This window comes from Bos mutus, chromosome 19, assembly GCF_027580195.1.
Source record: "Bos mutus isolate GX-2022 chromosome 19, NWIPB_WYAK_1.1, whole genome shotgun sequence".
Taxonomy (NCBI): Eukaryota; Metazoa; Chordata; class Mammalia; order Artiodactyla; family Bovidae; genus Bos; species Bos mutus.
In genome coordinates this window covers 12018250-12039735 of record NC_091635.1, presented here as the reverse complement: position 1 = coordinate 12039735, position 21486 = coordinate 12018250, and the positions used below count along the sequence as shown (strand labels likewise).

General features: G+C 46.4%; 1 protein-coding gene across 1 annotated transcript; it reads left to right on the top strand.

The window, feature by feature from the left end:
• The first annotated feature begins 1958 nt into the window (after window positions 1-1958).
• On the top strand, window positions 1959-20650 carry TEKT1 (tektin 1). Its single transcript, XM_005906668.3, has 8 exons — window positions 1959-2108; window positions 4066-4272; window positions 5784-5949; window positions 8790-8918; window positions 9449-9592; window positions 11878-12100; window positions 16494-16690; window positions 17497-20650. The coding sequence occupies exons 2-8, from the start codon at window positions 4083-4085 to the stop codon at window positions 17702-17704; spliced, it is 1257 nt and encodes a 418-aa protein (XP_005906730.1). The 5' UTR covers window positions 1959-2108; window positions 4066-4082; the 3' UTR covers window positions 17705-20650.
• The last annotated feature ends 836 nt before the right edge of the window (window positions 20651-21486 follow it).

The following is a 21486-nucleotide window of genomic DNA, read 5'->3' as shown; positions in this document are numbered from 1 at the left end:
AAGACCACACAGTAAGGCAAAAAAAAAGAAAAAGAAATTTCACTAGAATAGAATGTATATAGATAGAGAATAGGTGCATATATAATGTGTATGTATGTGTGACTATGTGTGTGAGAGATAATTATTTCAGGTGGGTCTTTCAATCTAAAGACTTGAGTCTTAAATTCCATATATCACTTACATGTGGCATTTTTTTAAAAAATACAACAAACTAGTAAATATAACAACAACAAAAAAGCAGACTCATAGATATAGAGACCTAACTTGTGGTTACTAGTTGGAGAAATAATGTAGGTGTCGGAGGCAATTATTGGGTGTAAGACAGGCTCAAGGATGTATTGTATTAATACAACATGGAGAATAGAGCCACTATTTTGCAGCTCAAGTGAGCTTATAAATATAAATAGAAAGTAACCTTTCAAAATTGTGTAAAATTTTAATTAAGAGAAATAAAGACTTGCGTCTTTAACTCAAAGACATTTTCTCTCTCTTTCCTTCACTCTTCTCTATTTTTCCCCTTCTGGACATCCACTTGACAAATATTAAACCTCCTGAGTCTATCCTCTCAGACTTAATTTTTTCCCCTGTATTTTCCATCTCCCAGTGGACACAGTGACCTGGAGTGGTTTGCCAAAGGCATCCTCCCCATACCTGCACTCAGAGCTGCCCATTCAGGCCTCCCACACGAGAAGAGGCTGGTTGCAGAAACAGAGCTACACCAACTCCAGAGGAAACTCATTGTATTTGGGAAACATGGTTTTATTCCAACTAACAAAAATCTCAAAATCACTTAAAACTTCAGCGTGCTTTGCCTGAGTATTCCTACTTTGAATATAAGCTTTGGTTGTACACTTCTTAATTTAGCAAATTCTAAGCCTTGAGCTGCATATCTGCTTTATATTCTCTTCCGTAGCTACCCATATATTCTCCTCCCTTACCCATATACTGATGCCAGATACACACTGAGTAAGTATTGATCATAAGCTGTTCCATACTTTCTCTATTGGACTCATTCCTTTGCTGGCCTGTGTGGGTGCAAAACAAGGTTTTTCTTTTGGAAATATTTTACTTAACATCCAAAATAAATAGTTGGAGAGCTCTTTTTTCTTCTTCTTCTTCTATTTTTGTTAATACATCAACAGAGGCAACAGCATCCGAGTTTTGGCCTTTCAGAGGGCAGAACCAGCAGAGCAGAGTCCAGCTGGCTGGCCTCAGCTACAAGGATCAGTTCTTCCGTGAGAGTCTCAGGGTTGTTTTTTTTAAATCCCCTCCTCCAACTCTTGGGGTGCTTTACCAGCACTACAATCATAAAGAACATATTCCGAACGCTGTAGTCTAGTTTGGGAGTTCCAAGCCACTCATTTTCTAGATAGAGAAACCACTCCTGACTCCTAGCCCTGGGTCTGGCCACCACCACTGACTGGAGGCTGAGGGACCGGCCCGGGGTGCCCCTCCTCATCCCTCCTCTTCCTAACCCCCACCCCCGACCCCCGCGGCCGCGGCAACCCCAGGAATCTCTCCCCGCTAACCCCATGCAGCGTCGGGTTTGTGGTTTAAGTGGTCCCAGGCCGGCCTGCACCCACTCCAGTGTTCTTGCCTGGAGAATCCCAGGGACGGGGAGCCTGGTGGGCTGCCGTCTATGGGGTCGCACAGAGTTGGATACGACTGAAGCGACTTAGCAGCAGCAGCAGGCCGGCCTGCGGCTGCGAGGACCTGGAGGCATCGTCCAGCCCAATTTCGCGGTCCATCTGGGGAGACCCAGTGCGGCCCGAGGTGGCCCAGCCCTCAGCAGGACCAGTCGCAGGCCTCCTGAATCCCAGGTTGGTGTCCCGCATCTTCGCTGTAGATATCTATCTGGCCAGAGCCCTCCCAAGCCACATCGCCAAGTCCCTAGCGCAGACGAAAAGACAACACGCGCGCCTGCGCAAAGCCTTCCGGAGTAAACGCAGCTTCGCAGAAGACCCCACCCCTCTTTGCCCTGGTGACGCGTTACCGGTTGCCATAGAGCCTGAGCTGTTTACGTCCCATTTCTTCAAAGGCCCTGAGCTCCCGCTGGAGTAAGGAGGCTCCTATCCCCAAGTTGTGAAGTAATTCTTTGTGGCGCTGAGGTAAGTAAGCCTCGGCCCCACCACACCACCTTTTTTTTTTTTTCCCAATGCCTTGTGCCCATTGAAATCAGCCAACATTTAGGTTTAATTTCGACCTCATTTAGCCCTAATTTCGATTTCTCTGGGAGCTGCTCAGACTTATCCAGAAATCTGGGGTTAAATGTTGAGCCCCACACTCGGACAAAATTAGTAGAGGCCATTGGATGGACTGGATTAGGAGACTCATGTTGTCAGAGGGGGCCCGAGGCCTGAGACTCAGCCTGGTCAAGACCTGACTTCAGTTCCAACCTTCAGAAATTCAGAAGCCTTTAAGGGCAGGCACTCATATGTTTTGGGTGAGGATAGGGCTTCCCAGTGGAGAAGGCGATGGCACCCCACTCCAGTACTCTTGCCTGGAAAATCCCATGGACGGAGGAGCCTGGTAGGCTGCAGTCCATGGGGTTTCGAAGAGTCGGACACGACTGAGCGACTTCACTTTGATTTTTTGCTTTCATGCATTGGAGAAGGGAATGGCAACCCACTCCAGTGTTCTTGCCTGGAGAATCCCAGGGACGGGGAGCCTGGTGGGCTGCCGTCTATGGGGTCTCATAGAGTCGGACACGACTGAAGCGACTTAGCCGCAGCAGCAGCAGGGCTTCCCAGGTGGCACTAGTGGTGAAGAATCCACCTGCCAATGGAGAAGACGTAAGATCAAGGGTTCAGTCCCTGGGTTGGGAAGATCCCCTAGAGGACAGCATGCAACCCACTCCAGTATTCTTGCCTGGAGAATCCCATGGTAGAGGAGCCTGGTGGGCTAGAGTCCATAGAGTCGCAATTTAGCACACATGCACGTGGCTGGGGTCAAATTTCAACCCTGTCTGAGGAAGACAGGTCTCACAGGCAGAGCTGTGTGCAGATGTACGTGTGTGTGTGTGTTAGTCACTCAGTCGTATCTGACTCTTTGTGACCCCATGGACTGCAGCCTGCCAGGCTCCTCTGTCCATGGGATTCTCCAGGCGAGAATACTAGACTGGGTTGCCATTCCCTTCTCCAGGGGATCTTCCCAACCCAGGGATTGAACCGAGGTCTCCTGCTTTGCAGGTGGATTCTTTATCATCTGAGCCATCAGGGAAGCCCACTGTGTGCAGAGGAGGAAGAGACATACTCCTCTATCTGTTGCTGCTGGCCTCTGCCTGCTACCTCTTCATGGGTTCCTCTTCTTGTTCTCTCCTGCTCTCTGTCCTGGGAAACTTTTGTTTCTGTTATCTGCTGAATAGGCTCAGTACCCAGTTGTCAGTTTACAGATGTCACATTTGCCCTTTTTGTTTTTAGAAAACACACCTGGATTCATCTGTTAGGTAATACTAAAATAGAACACTGCCCTATGACCTAGCAATTCAAATGAGTTCTAAAAATGCATGCATGTGTTCACCAATATACACATTCTGTCTAAATGTGAATATCCATAGCATTCTCATAATAACCCCAAACCGAAAACTCAAATATCCATAAACAGTAAAAAAAAAATGAGAGAGAGAGAGATAAATTGTGGTATAATGGTATACTACACAGCAATGAGAATGAACAAACTACAACTATATGAACAATACTGATAAACTTTACAAACATAATGCTGTTTGTTAAGAAGTCAGATAAAAGAGTGTATAGGAAAAAAGAGTACTTAGGGATTCTACATTAAGTTCAAAAATATCAAAACTAATGTATAGTGTTAAAAATTGGAATAGTGGTTACTGTGTGGGGCTGGGGTGAAGAATAGTGGCCAGAGCAAGGCATGAGGTGCTAGTAATGTTTATTTCTTGATCTGGGTGCTGGATATACTGAGTTTTTCATTTTGTGTACCGATTATGGCTTGGGCACTCTTTAGTACGAATGTCACACTTTAATAAAAACTGACATTAAAAACAAGACAATTTGCTTTTAGTGAACCTAAAAAAAAAAAAAATCTACTTTTGAGCAGGACTTTGGAAACTTCAAATGGCCAAACTACTACAACAGCCACCCAAGTTCTTGCGCGCAGAGTGGCAAATTGCTAACAAAAACCAGTACCACAGAGCAGAAGCCCAAAGGTCCCGGTCTGAATGCCTGGTAGCAGAAAGCCAGAGACTTGTGGATGAAATTGAAAAGACCACAAGAAAATCTCAAAGCGATGTGAATAAGAAACTAGGTAAGATAACACACGTGCTATGTTTGTAAACATGTTTGCATGATACTGTATTGTCTTTAGCATTTCCTATTCAGGAGTGGCAGTGTATTATCTTGAAATATTAGAGAGAAACATGTATTCTCCAGATTCTGTCTTTAAGTTCATTGCCCTAAGAGACATGCTTTTGATGCTTTTGAACTGTGGTGTTAGAGAAGACTCTTGAGAGTCCCTTGGACTGCAAGGAGATCAAACCAGTCAATCCCTAAAGAAATCAACCATGAATATTCATTGGAAGGACTGATGCTGAAGCCGAAGCTCTAGTACTTTGGCCAGCTGATGAGAAGAGCTGACTCATTAGAAAAGACCCTGATGCTAGGAAAGATTGAAGGCAGGAGGAGAAGGGGACAACAGAGGATGAGATGGTTGGATGGCATCACCAACTCAATGGACATGAGTTTGAGCAGGCTCCAGGAGATGGTGAAGGACAGGGAAGCCTTGGCGTGCTGCAGTCCATGGTGTCGCAGAGTCAGACATTACTCATCGACTGAACAACAAGAGACGTGGTAACCCAGTCTGATTTGCAGTCATCCATCAGTCATTCTTTTATTGATTTGATATATATCTGTTGAGCATCTAAGAGCATCCATGGACTAAGCCCTATGGATATCACAGGGATATCAGAGCCTCTGTTTTAAGGGGCTCTCAGATTGAGGAGAAAGATACAAAAATTGTTAGTCAGAATATAACTAGATAGGTGCTGTGGGAAGGGGTACAGAAGTGAAGGTGGAGTAGATGCTAGAGAGTTGGAAAAGACATCCTAAAGAGGAATATTTGTGCTGAGTCTTTTGCTTTTAATATTTATTAACTTTTATTTTTGGCTGTGCTGGGTCTTCGTTGCTGTGCTCCAGCTTTCTCTAGTTGCAGTGAGTAGGGGCTACTCTTTCTTGTGATGTGCAGACTTCTCATTATGATGCCTTCTCTTGTGGAGCCCGGGCTCTAGAGTGCAGGCTCAGTAGCTGTGGCACATGGGCTTAGTTGCTCCAAAACATATGGAATCTTCCCAGACCAGGGATCGAACTCATGTCCCCTGCATTGGCAGGCAGATTCTTTACCACTGGACCAGCAGGGAAATCCTAAGCTGAGTCTTAAAGAAAGAGTAATGCTCTCTTGACAATCCCATTCCCATGAACACAATTTCAAAGTGGTGCCCAGGGACTTTTCAAACAATATACTTTTGTGTCTTTGACAAAATTAAAAATTATTTAAAACAGGGCGCCTTGAGGAATTAGAGTCAATGAGTGTAGAATGATCTTTGGATTACTTTGATGTTGAATATAAGAAGAAATATGTTCTTTTTCCTTCCTTTCTTCCATTCTAATAAACATAAAGATGTATAGATACCCCAAGTAGCACCATTCTGAGAAGGAAAGAAAGTATCTCGGTGGTTTCACAATAGTCTTCAAATTTCTAATCTAAGAGTTGACTGCACTGGGAATAGATTCATCCTGGAGTGACTTCTCTGTGTGCTTCAGAACAGAGACTTGAGGAAGTCAGGTTCTGGAAGAAGGAGTTAGATGACAAACTTGAGCAGCTGGTGTATGCAACTGAAGATCTACTCCTCTATCAGACCAGATTGCAGAAAGCCCTCGAGAGCTTTAAAGAGCCCTTGCACATCACAGAGAAATGCTTGGAATACAGGTAGGAGAGATGGTTCCTCCAATGACTCATCTGGGAAATGAAGTGCTGAGTGGTAAAAACCGACTGTGCTTGGTGGTGAGTTAGAATGAAACAAATAAGCATGTGTTCTTTTAGAGCCTGAAATTATCTCAGCATACTCATGGTGCTGGGCAGCAGAAGGAGCACTGGACTTGGTTCATGTCTAAACTCTGCCCTTAACTAACTTCAATATATGTGAGGACTGGGTTTGGCTGTGGATAATCAGAAAGGGACAAAATAACATTGACCCCTTTTTCCTCTCACATTTAAGGAATCTGGAGCTAGTTCAGAGTTGGCATGGCATGCCACAGTGTCAGGCTTCCAGGCCTTTTTAATCTTGTTCCTCCCTGTGCTTGGTTTTCACTCCCAAGGTTACCTCATGATTCAAGATGCCAACTAGAGTGCCAGCCATTATGTCTACATTCCAACAAGTAGGAATAATTAGGGTTTAGCTTTCACCATTTCTACTTGCGTCTCTGACCAGAGCTTAGTCACATGGCCACACCAATAGAAACTGGGAAATGGTGGTCTTTATTTTGGGCAGACAAAGCAGATACAGTTGTTAGAGGACAAGCCTGCTCGCATACAGAGCTCATGGGAGCACTTCATAATCCAGAGCTGCTGCTGCTAAGTCACTTCAGTCATGTCTGACTCTGTGCGACCCCATAGACGGCAGCCCACCAGGCTCCCCCGTCCCTGGGATTCTCCAGGCAAGAACACTGGAGTGGGTTGCCATTTCCTTCTCCAGTGCATGAAAGTGAAAAGTGAAAGTGAAGTCGCTCAGTCATGCCCGACTCTTCGCAACCCCGTGGACTGCAGCCTACCAGGCTCCTCCGTCCATGGGATTTTCCAGGCAAGCGTACTGGAGTAAGGTGCTATTGCCTTCTCCAGAGAGCACTGTGCTAATGTACCTTTTTACTATAATTTCTCTCATGTAAGTACTATGAGCAGGATGCTCCTCTCTGCTTTGGGGTGATTCTGATTCACAGACCTGATCCCCATAAATCTTCTGGAGCACCATAGCAAGTCTTGTTGCTGCCAGCATAGCCCCCTCCAATCGAGTGCATCGTCTACACTGGCTATTATGTGAACTTTCCCCACTGCAGACCTTTCCAGGTCACTCCCCGGCTTTAAAATCCCTTTTTACCACGCTATGCCCTAACACCTTCAAGATCAAGTACAAATTTCTCAGCTTCAAAAACGAGGTCCATGATGGTTGGGCCCCCAGTGAGCTCTCCATCCGGTCCTGCATGTCATCCCCAACAGGGGGATGCACTTGGGGTGTTGAGCTGCCTGCACTCTGGCTCTGCCCACTCTGTTCCTCCTTCTCAGAAAGCCCTGTTGCCTCAGTGAGCTTCACCAGGACCCTCTGCAGCAACCAGATTTAGAGAGGTGGGAAAGCAAAGGAAGAAGGCGATGGCACCCGACTCCAGTGCTCTTGCTTGGAGAATCCCATGGACGGAGGAGCCTGGTGGGCTGCAGTCCATGGGGTCACGAAGAGTCGGACACAACTGAGCGACTTCACTTTCACTTTTCACTTTCATGCATTGGGGAAGGAAATGGCAACCCACTCCAGTGTTCTTGCCTGGAGAATCCCAGGGACGGGGGAGCCTGGTGGGCTGCCGTCTATGGGGTCGCACAGAGTCGGACACAACTGAAGTGCCTTAGCAACAGCAGCAGCAGCAAAGCAAAGGAAAGTAACAGCTGCTCAAAGAAGGCAACCTCCAGTTGGCTCAATTCCACACCTAAGGGTGATTAGGATGTAGATGTTGCTAAGTGGATTGAGTACTTGCTACTCTGTGCCGGGTCCCATGCTGTCTGCTTTCATATCTCTTTTGCTCCTTGCCACCACCTAGGAAGTACTGATAGTTATACCCATTTCACAGAAGAAGAAACCAAGGCACAGATAAATTATACAATGTGCCTGAGCCCACACAGCTGGTGAGTGATGGAGCCTTCCTCACAAGCACTATCAGGCAGGTGGAAAAGAACAGACTATCAGATGGTGACCGATCAATTTTGGGAGGAAGTGGTTAAAAGCATGTGTAATGCCCAATTCTGTGACTCAGGATCTGTAACCTCTCTGAAACTCAGTTTCCTCACCTGTAATTGAAAGGTTATAGGAGAATGAGTTTTCACATGAAAAGCTCAGTACAGTGTGTGTCTCATGGTAAGTGCTCAGTGACGGAGTACTGTTAATTTTGACATAATTATTATTACTATTATTATAAAGCATCTTTTTCAATTCAACCCTTGTTAAAAAACAAGACTGGGCTCAAGGAAGAAAACATATGTCTTTAAAGTTCTAAGTCAAAAGACAGTCTTTCCAATAAATAGGTAAGAAGGAAAAGCCTTCTGAATTGATGGCGAAATTAAGGCAAAAAAGTCCAGCTGGCATTTTTCAGACCAAGTGACCAATCACTGATTCATTTTTCTTCTTTGTGTTTTGGATATTTTGAAGTCAAATAGACACCAGCTAATGTATATCCCAGTGGCTCAGATGGTAAAGAATCCTCCTGCAATGCAGAAAACCCAGGTTCAATCCCTGAGTTGGGAAGATTCCCCTGGAGAAGGGAATGGCTATCCATTACAGTATGCTTACCTGGGAAATCCCATGAACAGAGGAGCCTGGCAGGCTACAGTCTATGGGGTCACAAAGAGTTAGACACGTCTAAGTGACTAAGACTTTCACTTTCAATGTACATCCCCGTCACATTATCCAGATGGATTGGGTTCAGTTGTCTTGATAGTTTTAAAAGTCAGCAAGTTTTGAGTTGTCTCCCTCCACGCATGGGATGACCGTCCACTTTTCTCCCGGCCAGGGAGAAGCGGGTTGGCATTGACCTGGTCCATGATGAGGTGGAACAGGAGCTGATCAAGGAACATGAGATCATCCGGGGAGTAATGACCCTGCTGACCCGCACCCTGGAGGAGACATGCGAGCAAATCAGGTACTGCCCCCACATCTCCACTGGGGTATCTAGGAAAAGCTGTGCCCAGCAAGACCATGCTCCCTGGCACAGGAAGAATGGGGTTTAATATCCTACAAGCACTCTGCATGCCCCAAGGTGGCCAGGGAACACTCAGAACGAGACCTGGACAACCTCTCGTGCCTGACAGTTGCTCTCTGGTGGTAGGCTGGGATGCGGCAGAATTTCACCCCTGATTAGAAAGTGGAGGACACTGGAGCCATTTCCTGCCCGGGCTAACCTCTCACAAACAGGATGCCACAGTGGTGACGTCAGAAAAGGCCACAGTTGAAAGGAGGATTTCGAAGTCCAGGCCTGGATACGTTAATTGGTCACCAAGCGTTAATGGGGTGTGTGTGTGTGTGTGTGTGTGTTGAGTGGATGAGAGGATTGGAGGAAGTGCCACTGTGTTGCACTAGACTAGCTTCGTTTTCCAGGGTTTCCCAAGAACCTGATGTAGGTGCCACTTGGGCATTCGAGAGGAAGAAACCCAATTTACCTTCTCCCTTCAGGTTAAACCGCTCTGCCAAGTACAATCTTGAAAAGGATTTGAGGGACAAGTTTACAGCCATAACCATTGATGATATCTGCTTCTCACTCAACAACAACTCACCAAACATCAAGTATTCTGAGAACGTCGTGAGGGTTGAACCAAAGTGAGTGAGTCCCTGCTGGCCTGGCCACACTGTCCTCCTCCCCACTGTGTGATGCCCCAGTGCTTCTTGGAGAGGCCAGCAGGACCTAGGACATCATCCTGACCTTAGGCTAGGAGCTGGGAAGAGGCAGGTTTTAGGCGAAGGCAGGCGCTGAGCAGTGACTACCCTATAGGGCCCAGTGGTGCCTCAGTCCTCCAGGCTAGGCCCCACTTTAAGAAAGTCTGATGTAAAAAAGAAATATTTTTTGGCTGTACTTTGTGGGGTGTAGGATTTTAGTTCCTCAACCAGGGCTGGAACCCATGCCCCATGCAGTGGAAACATGGAGTCTTAATCACTGGCCTACCAGGGAAGTCCCTGAAATAAAATCTTAAAACCTCTCAAATTTATTCACTTACCTATTTGCATTTTTAACAAGTAGAAGAATTTGAAAATGTATAAAGAGCAAGTTAATAGTTTCCCTGAGATAGCCAGTGTTTCCTGTATGTTCATACAAACATACATATACACTCATGTACACAAATAGTTTTGTTACAAAAATGAGACTATACTCTTTACCTTTTCTATAACATCTGATTTACATGTTTCAAGTAATATTAGATCACAGACCTAACTCATTCTAATTTTTAAAACATTCTTTTTGAAGTAAAACATACGTACAGAAAACTGCACCAGAATTCCTTTTTTAAAGTAAATCATACATATAGAAAACTGCATAGGAATTTCCTGTTCCAGTGATTGGGATTCAGTGCTTTCACTATCCGGGCCCAGGTTCAACCTCTCTTTTGGGAACTAAGATCCCACAAGCCAAAAAAAAAAAAAGAAACAGAAAAGAAAGAAAATTGCACAAATAATAATCAATGGTTTAATGAATTATCATCATTTTAGTTATCTTTTGCTGTTACCAAGTTACCCCCAAACTTAGCAGCTTTAAAACAACAAGCGTGTTATCTCCCAGCTTCTGTGGGTCAAGAGCCCAGGCATCATTCAGCTGGGCGCCTCTGGCTCACCTCTCTTCAGGTTGTAGTCAACCTGTCAACTGGGACTGCGGTCTCATCTGAAGGCTTGACATGGCAGCTGATCTAAGAGGAAGCAAAAGAGAGAAGGCGTCCAAGAGAGAAGCCATAGTCTTCCTCTTTCAACCTCATCTCAGACATGACCTCTCATCACATATATTCATGAGAAATGAGTCGATGAGTTCATCACACAATTCAAGGGGAAGGCACTGTAGAAAAGTGTGAACACCAGGAGACATGGGGGTCATCAGGGGCCATCCCAGATGGCAAACAGTCTCCACCAACCAGGCCAAGAAATAAAACGTTACCACCAACACCAAAACCTCCACCCCGCCCCTTCTTGATCAATGCCCCCTCTCTCCTCCCCCCAAAAGAACCACATTCCCGGCTTCTAATAGGTTTGTTCTGCCTGCTTCTTCACTTATTAAATAGCATCATATTTTGAATATTGTATATTTTGTCATATATGTAGTATATATATAGTATATGACAAAATATACAACATTCCATAATGTTGAATCTCCCAATTAACATTATTTTGAGACTCCTCAGTGCTATATAAAGCAATTAATTCCTTGTCAAACTAGCAATTGTTTTATTTATAGCATTTCAGTATACACTCATGATTATCCTGTTTTTTTCAGTGTATGATCATCTGTGGGCTTCCCAGGTAGCTCAATGGTAAAGAATCTGCCTACCAATGCAGGATAATGGGTTCGATCCCTGGTCTGGGAAGGTCCCCTGGAGAAGGAAATGGCAAGCCACTCTGGTATTCTTGCCTGGGAAAAACCACATGGACAGAGGAGCCTGGCAGGCTACAGTCCATAGGGTGGCAAAGAGTGGGACACAATTTAGCAGCTGAACACACACTCACATTATAATCTGTGACTACTATAATTTATTTTGATACTTACCTTGACCCTACCTGTGTGATGTTGACCAGGTTACTCCATCTTTATGGACCTGTTTTCCACATCTTTCAAATGGGGGTATGAAAGCCACCTCACTAGGCCAGCGTGAGGATTAAATGAGAGAGTGTCTGTACAGTGCCAGCCCAGTGCCTGGCAGAGAGTAAGTAGATCTCCCTAGAGTGGCAGCTATTGCCACTGACAGGCCGGTGTTCACTCTGCCTAGAGACGGGGAAACGTTCTAGGTGCCTCCATTGGTGGAGGGAGGCCTGACTTCCCACGGTTCCCAGTCACTTGTCCTCCCCCCCACACCCCCACGCCAAGTCCACATATGCTGTGAATGAGTGCGTGGGTCCCGTTTCAGCTCCGTGAGTCTGGAAGACTGGCTGGACTTCTCCAACACCAACGTGGAGAAGGCTGACAAGCAGAGGAACAACTCCCTGACGCTGAAGGCCCTGGTGGACCGAATCCTGTTCCAGACAGCCAGTGACCTGCGCAGGCAGTGTGATGTGGTGGACACCGCCTTCAAGAACGGGCTGAAGGAGACCAAGGACGCCAGGGACAAACTGGCTCTTCATCTGGACAAGGTGAGCTTCCTGGGGGGACTATGGACGAGCTCGTTCAGAGGGTTTCACTCTGGAAAGCTAGAATGGCCTTTAGGGCTTGTGATCCTGGGTGCTAAGGAGTAAATGTCATCCACCTCTCTGTCTTAGCAGCAGGCTTTGGACTTCGGAGGACTGGAGAGGGTCTTGGCGCTGCTCTGGGCCTCCTTTCTCACTCATTGTTGCAAAGAACAGGCTATCTCCCTGCTTCAGGCCTTAGTTCCTCCTCTGTGGAGCATGGAGATGCCCTGTATGCTCTTAGATATTCTTTATGACTCTGAAGTTCTGTGCGTGCATGCACACACGGGTGTAAGTTGCTCAGTCGTGTCCGACTCTTTGCAACCCCATGGACTGTAGCCCACCAGACTCCTCTGTCCATGGGATTCTCCAGGCAAGAATACTGGAGTGGGTTGCCGTACCCTCCTCCAGGTGGTCTTCCTGACCCAAGGATCGAACCCACATCTCTAATGTCACCTGCACTGGCAGGCAGGTTCTTTACGCTGCTGGGACTTCTGTGGTGGTCCAGTGGCTAAGACTCTGTGCTCCCAAAGTAGGGGATGCAGGTTCGATCCCTGGTCAGGGAAACCAGATCCCAAGATCCCACAGGTAACAACTAAGACCTGGTGCAGCAAAATAAACATTTTTTTTTAATTGGCTGCTGCTACTACTAATAGTAACAACAACAATAATAGTAACGATGATAAACATAGCCAAATATAGTCAAGAGGCTTCCTAGTGGAGTAAGAACTTGGTCCAGGCCTCAAAAGATGGATCTGAGATAGGGAGGCAGAGGTTGTTAGGATCCACTGTAAGGAAAAAGGCAAGAGGCCGGTCTTTGCAGAGGCCTGTGAGAAGCCCCGTCCTACCAGAGGAGATCCCTGCAGGAGCTGGGGGCTGTGCGGCTGAGGCCTTGGAAGCCTCATCTGAAATGAGCACCTGGGACTTCCCTGGGGGTCCAGTGGCTAAGACTCTGCACTCCCAATGCAGAGGTCCCGGGTTCCATCCCTGGGCAATGAAATAGATGCTGCCGCAATTAAGAGTTCATGTGCCACAGCTAAAGATCCCACAGGCTGCACCTAAGATCTGGCACAGCCCAGTGAAAATGAAATAAAAATGAAAAGTGATAACTAGCTTTTTAAAAAAATGGTCTGGGCAGGCTGGAATGATGGACTAAAACAAATCAGGTGAGGTTCCCTGCCCTCATCTGGAGATAGGGACCTCGCTCTATGAGAGAAGTCTCCACCTGCATATCATCTGGTCGGAAACCTCCATGGTCACGAAGAGACTTGACACACTGAGGAGACGACCTTCAAATTAAAGGGTAGGGTGGCCCCCATTTTTATTTCAGTGACACAATTATTTCCTTATTGAACAAAACGTATTTTAACTCCAGCTATACTTAGAATTTAGTACAAGAATGTTTAATCTAACCCAGGGCTTCAGTTACCTTAATGAGTCAGCAACATTTTTCTATAAAGGGTCAGAAGGTAAATATTTTTGTTTTTGTGGGCCAAGACACAAGATCAAGGATATTACATAGATATTAACATAAGAAAACAAATTTCCACAAATTCTCTATTGGTACAATTAAAAGTATAAATAATTATAACTGGGTGTTGTTTTTACAGGTCTTCTGGTGAGAAGAAAGGGATTGATTCTTTTGGGGGAAAGAAAACAATTGCTTTGTTGGGGTTCAAAGTTAGTATTTTCTACCAAAACTATTGCAGAGGTTCACCTGTTAATGCTGACCTGTAATGATATTTTGTATATTTCATCTTTGAAAGCATCCATTCATTCGGATAGGCACTGCCAAGGAGACATAGCCACCTATGAGCATATGATTTTAATTGAACACGCTCACTGCTTGGAGGACCTTTATAGAATCCTGTTAAATTGTTCTCCTGGTACAGTATTTGCCTTTTAGTACCTCATTACATATCAGATTAATCACTCCCAGTCGAAGGATAGTTAGAAGCTCTTAATTGCACAGTTAAGTGAATTTTGAAGTATGGAAATTTCCTTTGCACTTGCTTTGATGTCCAAAAAAAAAATTTCCAGAACTTGGAAGAATATTTCTTTGGCAAACGTGTAGGGGAATGGAGGTCTTACTTCATGTTTTAACTTTTGGCAGCAGAAGAAGCAAAGAAAGCAACTTGATTCTACTTGTGACGCAAATCATGTCAGTTGTTGAAATGACTTTATCGCAGCCAGTATTTGAAAGGGCTGTCTTGCCTTGTGATTTTAGGTTGACTCACTTAGAAATATTTTTAAGTGTGCAGCAAAAATGAATTTCTAAAGCCACTCCATGTTTGATAACAGAGGTTGTTCTTGTTCAGAAAAATTTTAATCTTGGCCCCAAGCTAAAATAAACCACAAGAACATTTCACCACTGCTTAACCATTTTACTGCTGAGTAGTATGACAAGTGAGGATAACCAACTTCTATTTCTGACAAAAATTCACAGAAATGAAGACAGTCAAGTCCATGGAAGCCAGTCCAAGTGAACTTCATGGTTCGCTGTTGACGTTATTGGTTCGATAACACATGATAGATCCACATGTCTTCTGCAAAGCACTTTCTAATGAATAACCAGCCACAGTCCTTAAAATGCTGACATTTCCACGAGCTCTGTAAATATGCTCAGCTAAGCCTTTTTGTGCTCAACATGTATCCACATCATCAGCAGCTCTAACACTTAGTAGATTCCACTTCAGGTTGTACTGAGTTCCTGTTTTCTTAACTTTTTGAAAATATCCTCACCTATAATTAGTTCATGCAGTCATTCGTAGAGGCTAATTCTTTACTTCAAACTCAGCATTGACTCCTTCAATAAATGACACTGAACAGGATCAGAACACCGGCCAACTCACGAAGAGCAGAAGAAAACCATGCAAACTCATGTGCTTTGTGTGCTTTTAATTAACTATAGATGTTGTTCCTTGTGTCCGTAACTCTTCGAGCAGCTATCCTTGCAGACTAACAGTCTTAAAAATAATTTATATTCCCTGGACACTCTTTCTCAGCTGCTGCAATCAAACTTGATTTAATTAGCTCACCATCAAGTAAATGGCTTTCCTTACTTGGCTAACACATGAGCCGCTTAGAATCTTATTTTGATAGAACCCTCATTTTCCTTTGTGTGAAGAAATTCTGCAGTGATGAGATACAGTTTTAAATTTCCAGTTTCTCTGATCATTGCTCTCCTGTGTGTTGGGAATGTTGTGGTGAATGCTTAGTCTGGTACCGTTGATGTTTAGTGCATTCTTTCAGTACAGCCGTAGTGTCCTTGCATAATAAACACAGTGCTTTGCTCTCCAAGAGACAGACAAAACCTAAACTTCACTCTGCCTTACTAGTGCAACCCATGAAGCCTACTTTTCTTATCTTAACATGATGAGCATGCACTGATAATAAAAATAAAATAAGATGCCACAGTATGGTGATACATGTAGCATTTGGAAAGCTGTCAAGTTATTACCATGTCTTTGGGATTCAGTCTGGACAGAAGCACAAAACAGTGAGAGCATAATGTATACTGTCTGTCGCAACTTCTTAACTCTGCCGCTATAGTTCAAAAGCAGCCATATATCAATGAATGATCATCGCTTAAATTGATGATGAGTCCGTGAGATTCGTTTTATCTACTTTCGTGTATGTTTAGAAATTCCCATGATGCAAAGTTTAAAAAGAAAAAAAAGGAAGAAATAAAATCTTAAACTAGTTACATATTAATCTAAAAACCCAAGTACCTTGAAGGCATCTTTTGTTGGCACAAAGCCACCATCAGAGAAACTAACAAAACTCAGATTAAACTGCTTACTCCTGTAGCGAGCAGAACTGGTCCTAGTGGGTGGATTGGTAAGGAAACAGGCAGAGGCAGCTTTCATGGTACAAAAGTACAGGATATGTAAGAGACACAGGTTCAGTCTCTGGGCTGGGAAGATCCCCTGGAGGAGGACACAGAAACCCACTCCAGTATTCTTGCCTGGAGAATCCCATGGACAGAGGAGCCTGGCGGGCAGTAGTTCATAGGATTGCAAAGAGTCAGACACAACTGAAGCGACTTAGCACACACACACCAAAGTACATGGGCAGCCTCCAGCCTCTGCTGGGGGCATTCCCCAGGAAATCCACATGTTTGAGAAGGAGATGAGGCAACAATGGCCATCAGTATCCATTCCATGCTTGAGATTCTAAGGCTGGGTGAGTTACCTTATCTACCAGCAGTCACTGCTCTAGGGAAAAGAGACCAGACCTATTCAGGCGGCCTGCATCGGTAGATAATCCGAGGTCCCCTCTTCCTAACCCCCTAAGAGCATCTGCTGTTGAGTTTTAAGGAACACAGCCTGGCCTCACCTACTCTAACCCTTTTTGTAAGGTCATGGAAGAGATCGCCTCCCAGGAGAAGAACATTGTGGTTCTTGAAAAAGCCATCCTCGACCAAGAAGGGCCTGCCAAGGTGGCTCACACACGCCTGGAGACCAGGACACACCGGCCTAACGTGGAGCTGTGTCGAGATGTTGCACAGTACAGGCTGATCAAAGAGGTCGATGAGATCACCCACAATGTTGCAAGGTAAGCAAAGAGCTCCTAGAGGAGGGCATGGCAACTCACGCCAGTATTCTTGCCTGGAGAATCCCACGGACGGAGGAGCCTAACAGAATACAGTCCATGGGGTTGCAGAGAGTCAGACACAACTGAAGTGACTTAACCACTCAGGCAAAAGGCTACTGGGGCTCCATTTAAACCTGGACTGTGAGGCCTTCCCTGGTGGTCCAATGGCTAAGAATCTGCCTTCCAATGCAGGGGACAAGGGTTCGATCCCTATTCGGGGCTAAGATCCCACATGCTACAGGGCAACTAAGTCCATGAACAGCAACTACTGAGCCTGAGCATTCTAGAGCCTAAAGCCTTCTCACTCTAGAGCCCACACATAGCAAGCAAGAACCCCTGACACACACACACACACACACACACACACAACCCTGAACTGTGAGCAGGGCTAGGCAATGTCATCATGGGTGAAGCCAGCTGGGCATAAGGACCTTTGCCCTTTGCATCTATCATGTTTAGGGGTTCCTTTCTAGAGGAACCTACTCCAACCAACTGCTGCCATGCAGGGCACCGACCCAATGTTGACATTTTTCTAAAGGCCAAATCCAGATGTTTAGGTAAATTCTAGTTTTAAATGTCGGAAGTTCACAGGTTTGTCTGCCTTGTGAATCTGGTCCAGGACCACCGATTGGAAATTTCTGTCTTAAAGAGGAGAGAGGAAGCAGACACATCAATTTGAGTCCAGCACCAAATAGACGAATACACTTTTCCCCCTGAAGCAGTAACATGAAGCCATACATTGTTCCTTCACATTCTTCCTCTTCTAGATTGAAGGAAACACTAGCCCAAGCTCACGTAGAGTTGAAAGGCCTGAATCGCAGGCAGTTGGCCCTGCAGGAGGAGATCCAGATCAAGGAGAACACCATCTACATCGACGAGGTGCTGTGTATGCCCATGAGAAAGTCCATCCCGCCTCGGGACGGGGATGACCACGGGGAGTGGGCGGGGGGCTCCCATCCCGAGGCTGTCTGCTGAATGGAGGATTCTCATTATGCCGTTTCTCATTAAACCGTGTCCTAAAACAGGAGCACAGAACTCTCCTTCCAGGTTGGCAGAACTTCCACGCATCCCACCCAAAACTCTTGGCTGGATTCCAGGCCTGCTCAGGGCCTCAGATCTGGCTCTATTCTGCTGCAGGTGGTGTGCTGTGGTTGTTCAAGGGTTAAATTCTGTGACTTAGGCTCTTCTTATACTATCATAGGACCTCAGGCCTGGGGGAAGGGTCCGAGGCATCTTAGTTCAGATTTATTTCAGTTGAGGAGCTGGGCTGGCTCCCCTGTTCAGACCATGCCCATCTTACTCAGGAGAAGGTGAATATTTCTCCTGGCTCTCAAGATTCCTTTTCCCTGGAAAATAAGATGGTGATTGCTGACTGAGGTCCCTGATTGGTCTGCAGGATGCATGTTCAGGTCATACGGAACTGAGAGGAGAGGGGAGTGGCGCAACCCTGGGTGAGGAGTCCCCTTCAGACTTACTGACACCTGTGGGCATCTCTCTGGGCCTCTTCCTCCCGCCCCCGCCTTCCTCCAGGTGGTTCAGTGGTTAAGAATCTGCCTTCCAACGAAGGAGACAAGGGTTCAATCCCTGGTCAAGGAACTAAGATTCCCACATGCTGCTGCTGCTAAGTCACTTCAGTCGTGTCCGACTCTGTGCGACTCCATAGACGGCAGCCCACCAGGCCCCACCGTCCCTGGGATTCTCCAGGCAAGAACACTGGAGTGGGTTGCCATTTCTTCCTCCAATGCATGAAAGTGAAAAGTGAAAGTGAAGTCGCCCAGTCATGTCCGACTCTTAGCGACCCCATGGACTGCAGCCTACCAGGCTCCTCCATCCATGGGGTTTTCCAGGCAAGCGTACTGGAGTGGGTGGCCATTGCCTTCTCGGCCCACATGCTGAGGGGCAACTAAGCCCGAGCTCAGTTGAAACTGAGATCAGCTGATAGACTAGGACCTGGGACTCTCTAATGGAATGCTTGCACCTGGACATCTCCCCCAGCAACAGAATACAAAGAAACTATGAGGGACTAAAACTAACCTCATGCACAAAAAGGCCGCAGGCCAACTGCCATTCCTGAGGTGCTGGGAGCAAAAACAGGGTACTGAACGTGATCCTTGCACAGGGGCACCACCGAGTGGCCTGGGCAGACCCCCTGAGTCAGCCCTCTGACCCAACGCACAGACCCGCCCCTGTTGTTAGCCCATTTAAGGAACTAGCTCCTGCATGCCCCCTCGGGGAGGAGCAAGGACACCTGGGGCTTGTTTTCACTCCCTGCTGCTGTAGTTCGAGTCAGAGTCCCAGTAAAGCCTTGCCTGAATATCTTGTCTGGCTCCTTATTGATTTCTATCAGCTAAAGAGTCCAAGAACCTGTGTCAGTAACAAAATGAAGAGGAAGGCTAGGATCCAAGGGGCCCTTCTGCTCTTAGGAAGTTAAGGGTTGAGGAGTGGGTGAGCCAGGTGGCTGCTTTCTGGGCTCATGGTCTTACCAACTCGGGTCCTTGGGCTCTTTAGTCAACAGAAATTGATGATCAGATGAGAAATTCAAGCAAGGTTTATTGGGATTTGGGCTGTGGCACAAGGCAGCAAAAACAAGTCCCAAGCAAGGCCAAGCTGGTTTCAGCTAGAGGGCACTAGGCAGGTGTTCAGATCCCAGGAAACTTAGTCTCAAGACTGTCAGTCTGGGAAGGAGGGAGAGAAGTAAAGAGATAAGCTTTTCCAGCAGGCCTTCCTGAATGTGCAGTTACCTAACTGACCTAACAAGACCAGGGTTCTTGACCTTCCCCAATCAATCCCTCAGCTGGTAAAGAACCCGCCTGCCAATGGAGGAGTAGGTGCAAAGAGGCGTGGGTTCGATCCCTGGGTAAGGAAGATCCCCTGGAGAAGGCAACCCACTCCAGGTTTCTTGCTTGGGAAATCCCATCGACAGAGGAGCCTAGCGGGTCACAGTCCATGGAGTCACAAGGAGTTGGATACGACTGAGCACGCATACCCAGCAATCAACAGAAATTGGCCCCAGAGGCCAAACAAGAAATTCAGGCAAGGCTTTATTGGGGTCTCTACTGCAGCAGGGGGGGCAAAGACAAACAAGCTCGCTTCCAAAGGTGGAGGGGACAGCAAACTGTTCCTCATGTTGGGTGAGGGTAAGGGTGTCCCCAGGGTCGGGCTGGAGGGGTGGCTCAGGAGTTTTGCCAACCCCTTAGGAGGTGATGTGTGCAGTGGACATGTTCAGTATCCTGCTTTTGCTCCAGGCTCTTCAAAAGTGGCAGTTGGGTTTGGGTTTCCATTCTCTGGTCTCTTTTTTTTAATCTTTTGTCCAGAATTTGTCCCAGCTGCACATGCAACGCAGTTATTTTTAGTCCCATATGGTTTCTTTGTATCTTGTTGCCCCAGAAGAGGTGTGTCCAGGCGCAAGCACTGAAGCAAAGGATCCCAGGTCCCAGTCTGTCCCAGCACCGCCACATGAAAAGTGTTTCCGGCTTTTATTTTCTGTGATGAATGTGAATAGAGTGTGAGTTTGCTCTTGGTTTTCTGACTAGTTAGTAATCATTTGTACTATTTTATTGTTAATGCTCAAGTAACAGTAAAAGAAAAAAAATTACGTTCTTACACAGATTCAAGTCAGTGGCTAAGGGTTTGCGTTCTGGAGCCACACAGACGTCAGTCAGCTCAAGTTCTCCAAGCATACCTGCCTCCCAGGGCCCATGGAGATTGGGTGAGAGAACCCCTGGGCAGGGGCTCCATACAGAGCCTGTCCGGGGAGCAGCAGGCAGAGAAGGGAAGGAGCCCGGATAGTCTGGGAGCTCTGGGGCTTGGTGGCTGCTTTGGATATACAGGACGGGGTAGGGTCCGGGGGGAAGGAGCCGAGGATGGCTCTCTGGTTTCTGGCGTGCGTAGCAGGGTGAATCCTGGCACCTTCTGCCGAGAGGGACTGTGGGAGGAGGAGGGTAGGGGAGGGGAGGGAAGGTGATGAGCTCACACGTTGAGAATGAGGACCTTGTGGTCGAGAGAAAAATCCACCTGTGGCCAGAAGCTGGGAGACCCCTGGAGAAAGGCGGTGGTGGTGGACGCCAAGGAAGGCAGCAGAGCTGGAAGAGCTCAAAGAAGCGGTCCGGGCCTGAGTCCCAGCAAGCCCCAGCACTTCCCGGATCAGTGAAGAACCAGGCCAACAAGGAGACCTCTTACAGAACATCCGAGGGGCTGAAGGAAGCCAGGAAAGCATAGCATCACGGATGCTGAAGTCAGATAAACAGAATGTTTCAAGGTGGTCAGAGGGTCAAACACTCCAGGGTCAGCTAAGAAAGGAAAGGCATCATCTAGATTTGGCAGTTAGGCAACCACTAATGACACTTTGCCAAAGGCAATTTCAATAGGACATTGGAGAAAGAAGAAGTGTAGATGCTGAGTTTTCAGAGATGCTTATCTTATCTCAGAATGTGCTAAGAAAAGAACATTGGGATTTCCCTGGTGATCCAGTGGTTGGGACTGCTTGCTTCCCCTGCAGGGGGCATGGGTTCGATTCCTGATCAGGGAACTAAGATCCCATAGGCTGAATGGTGCAACTTAAAAAAGTTTTTAAACCACTGTTAACCACTGTTCTCTGCTGGTATATATTCTGCCTCAAGGAGCAAGAAGCTGGGAGGTGGGACAGAAATAAGGAAGCCTCTCCACGTGAGCCTACAGTCAACATCGTAAGATGCCATGTTAATCTCTCTCATCTTGGCCCGTGTCCTTGAAAAATCAGTGTGTCCTGCAAGGCATAA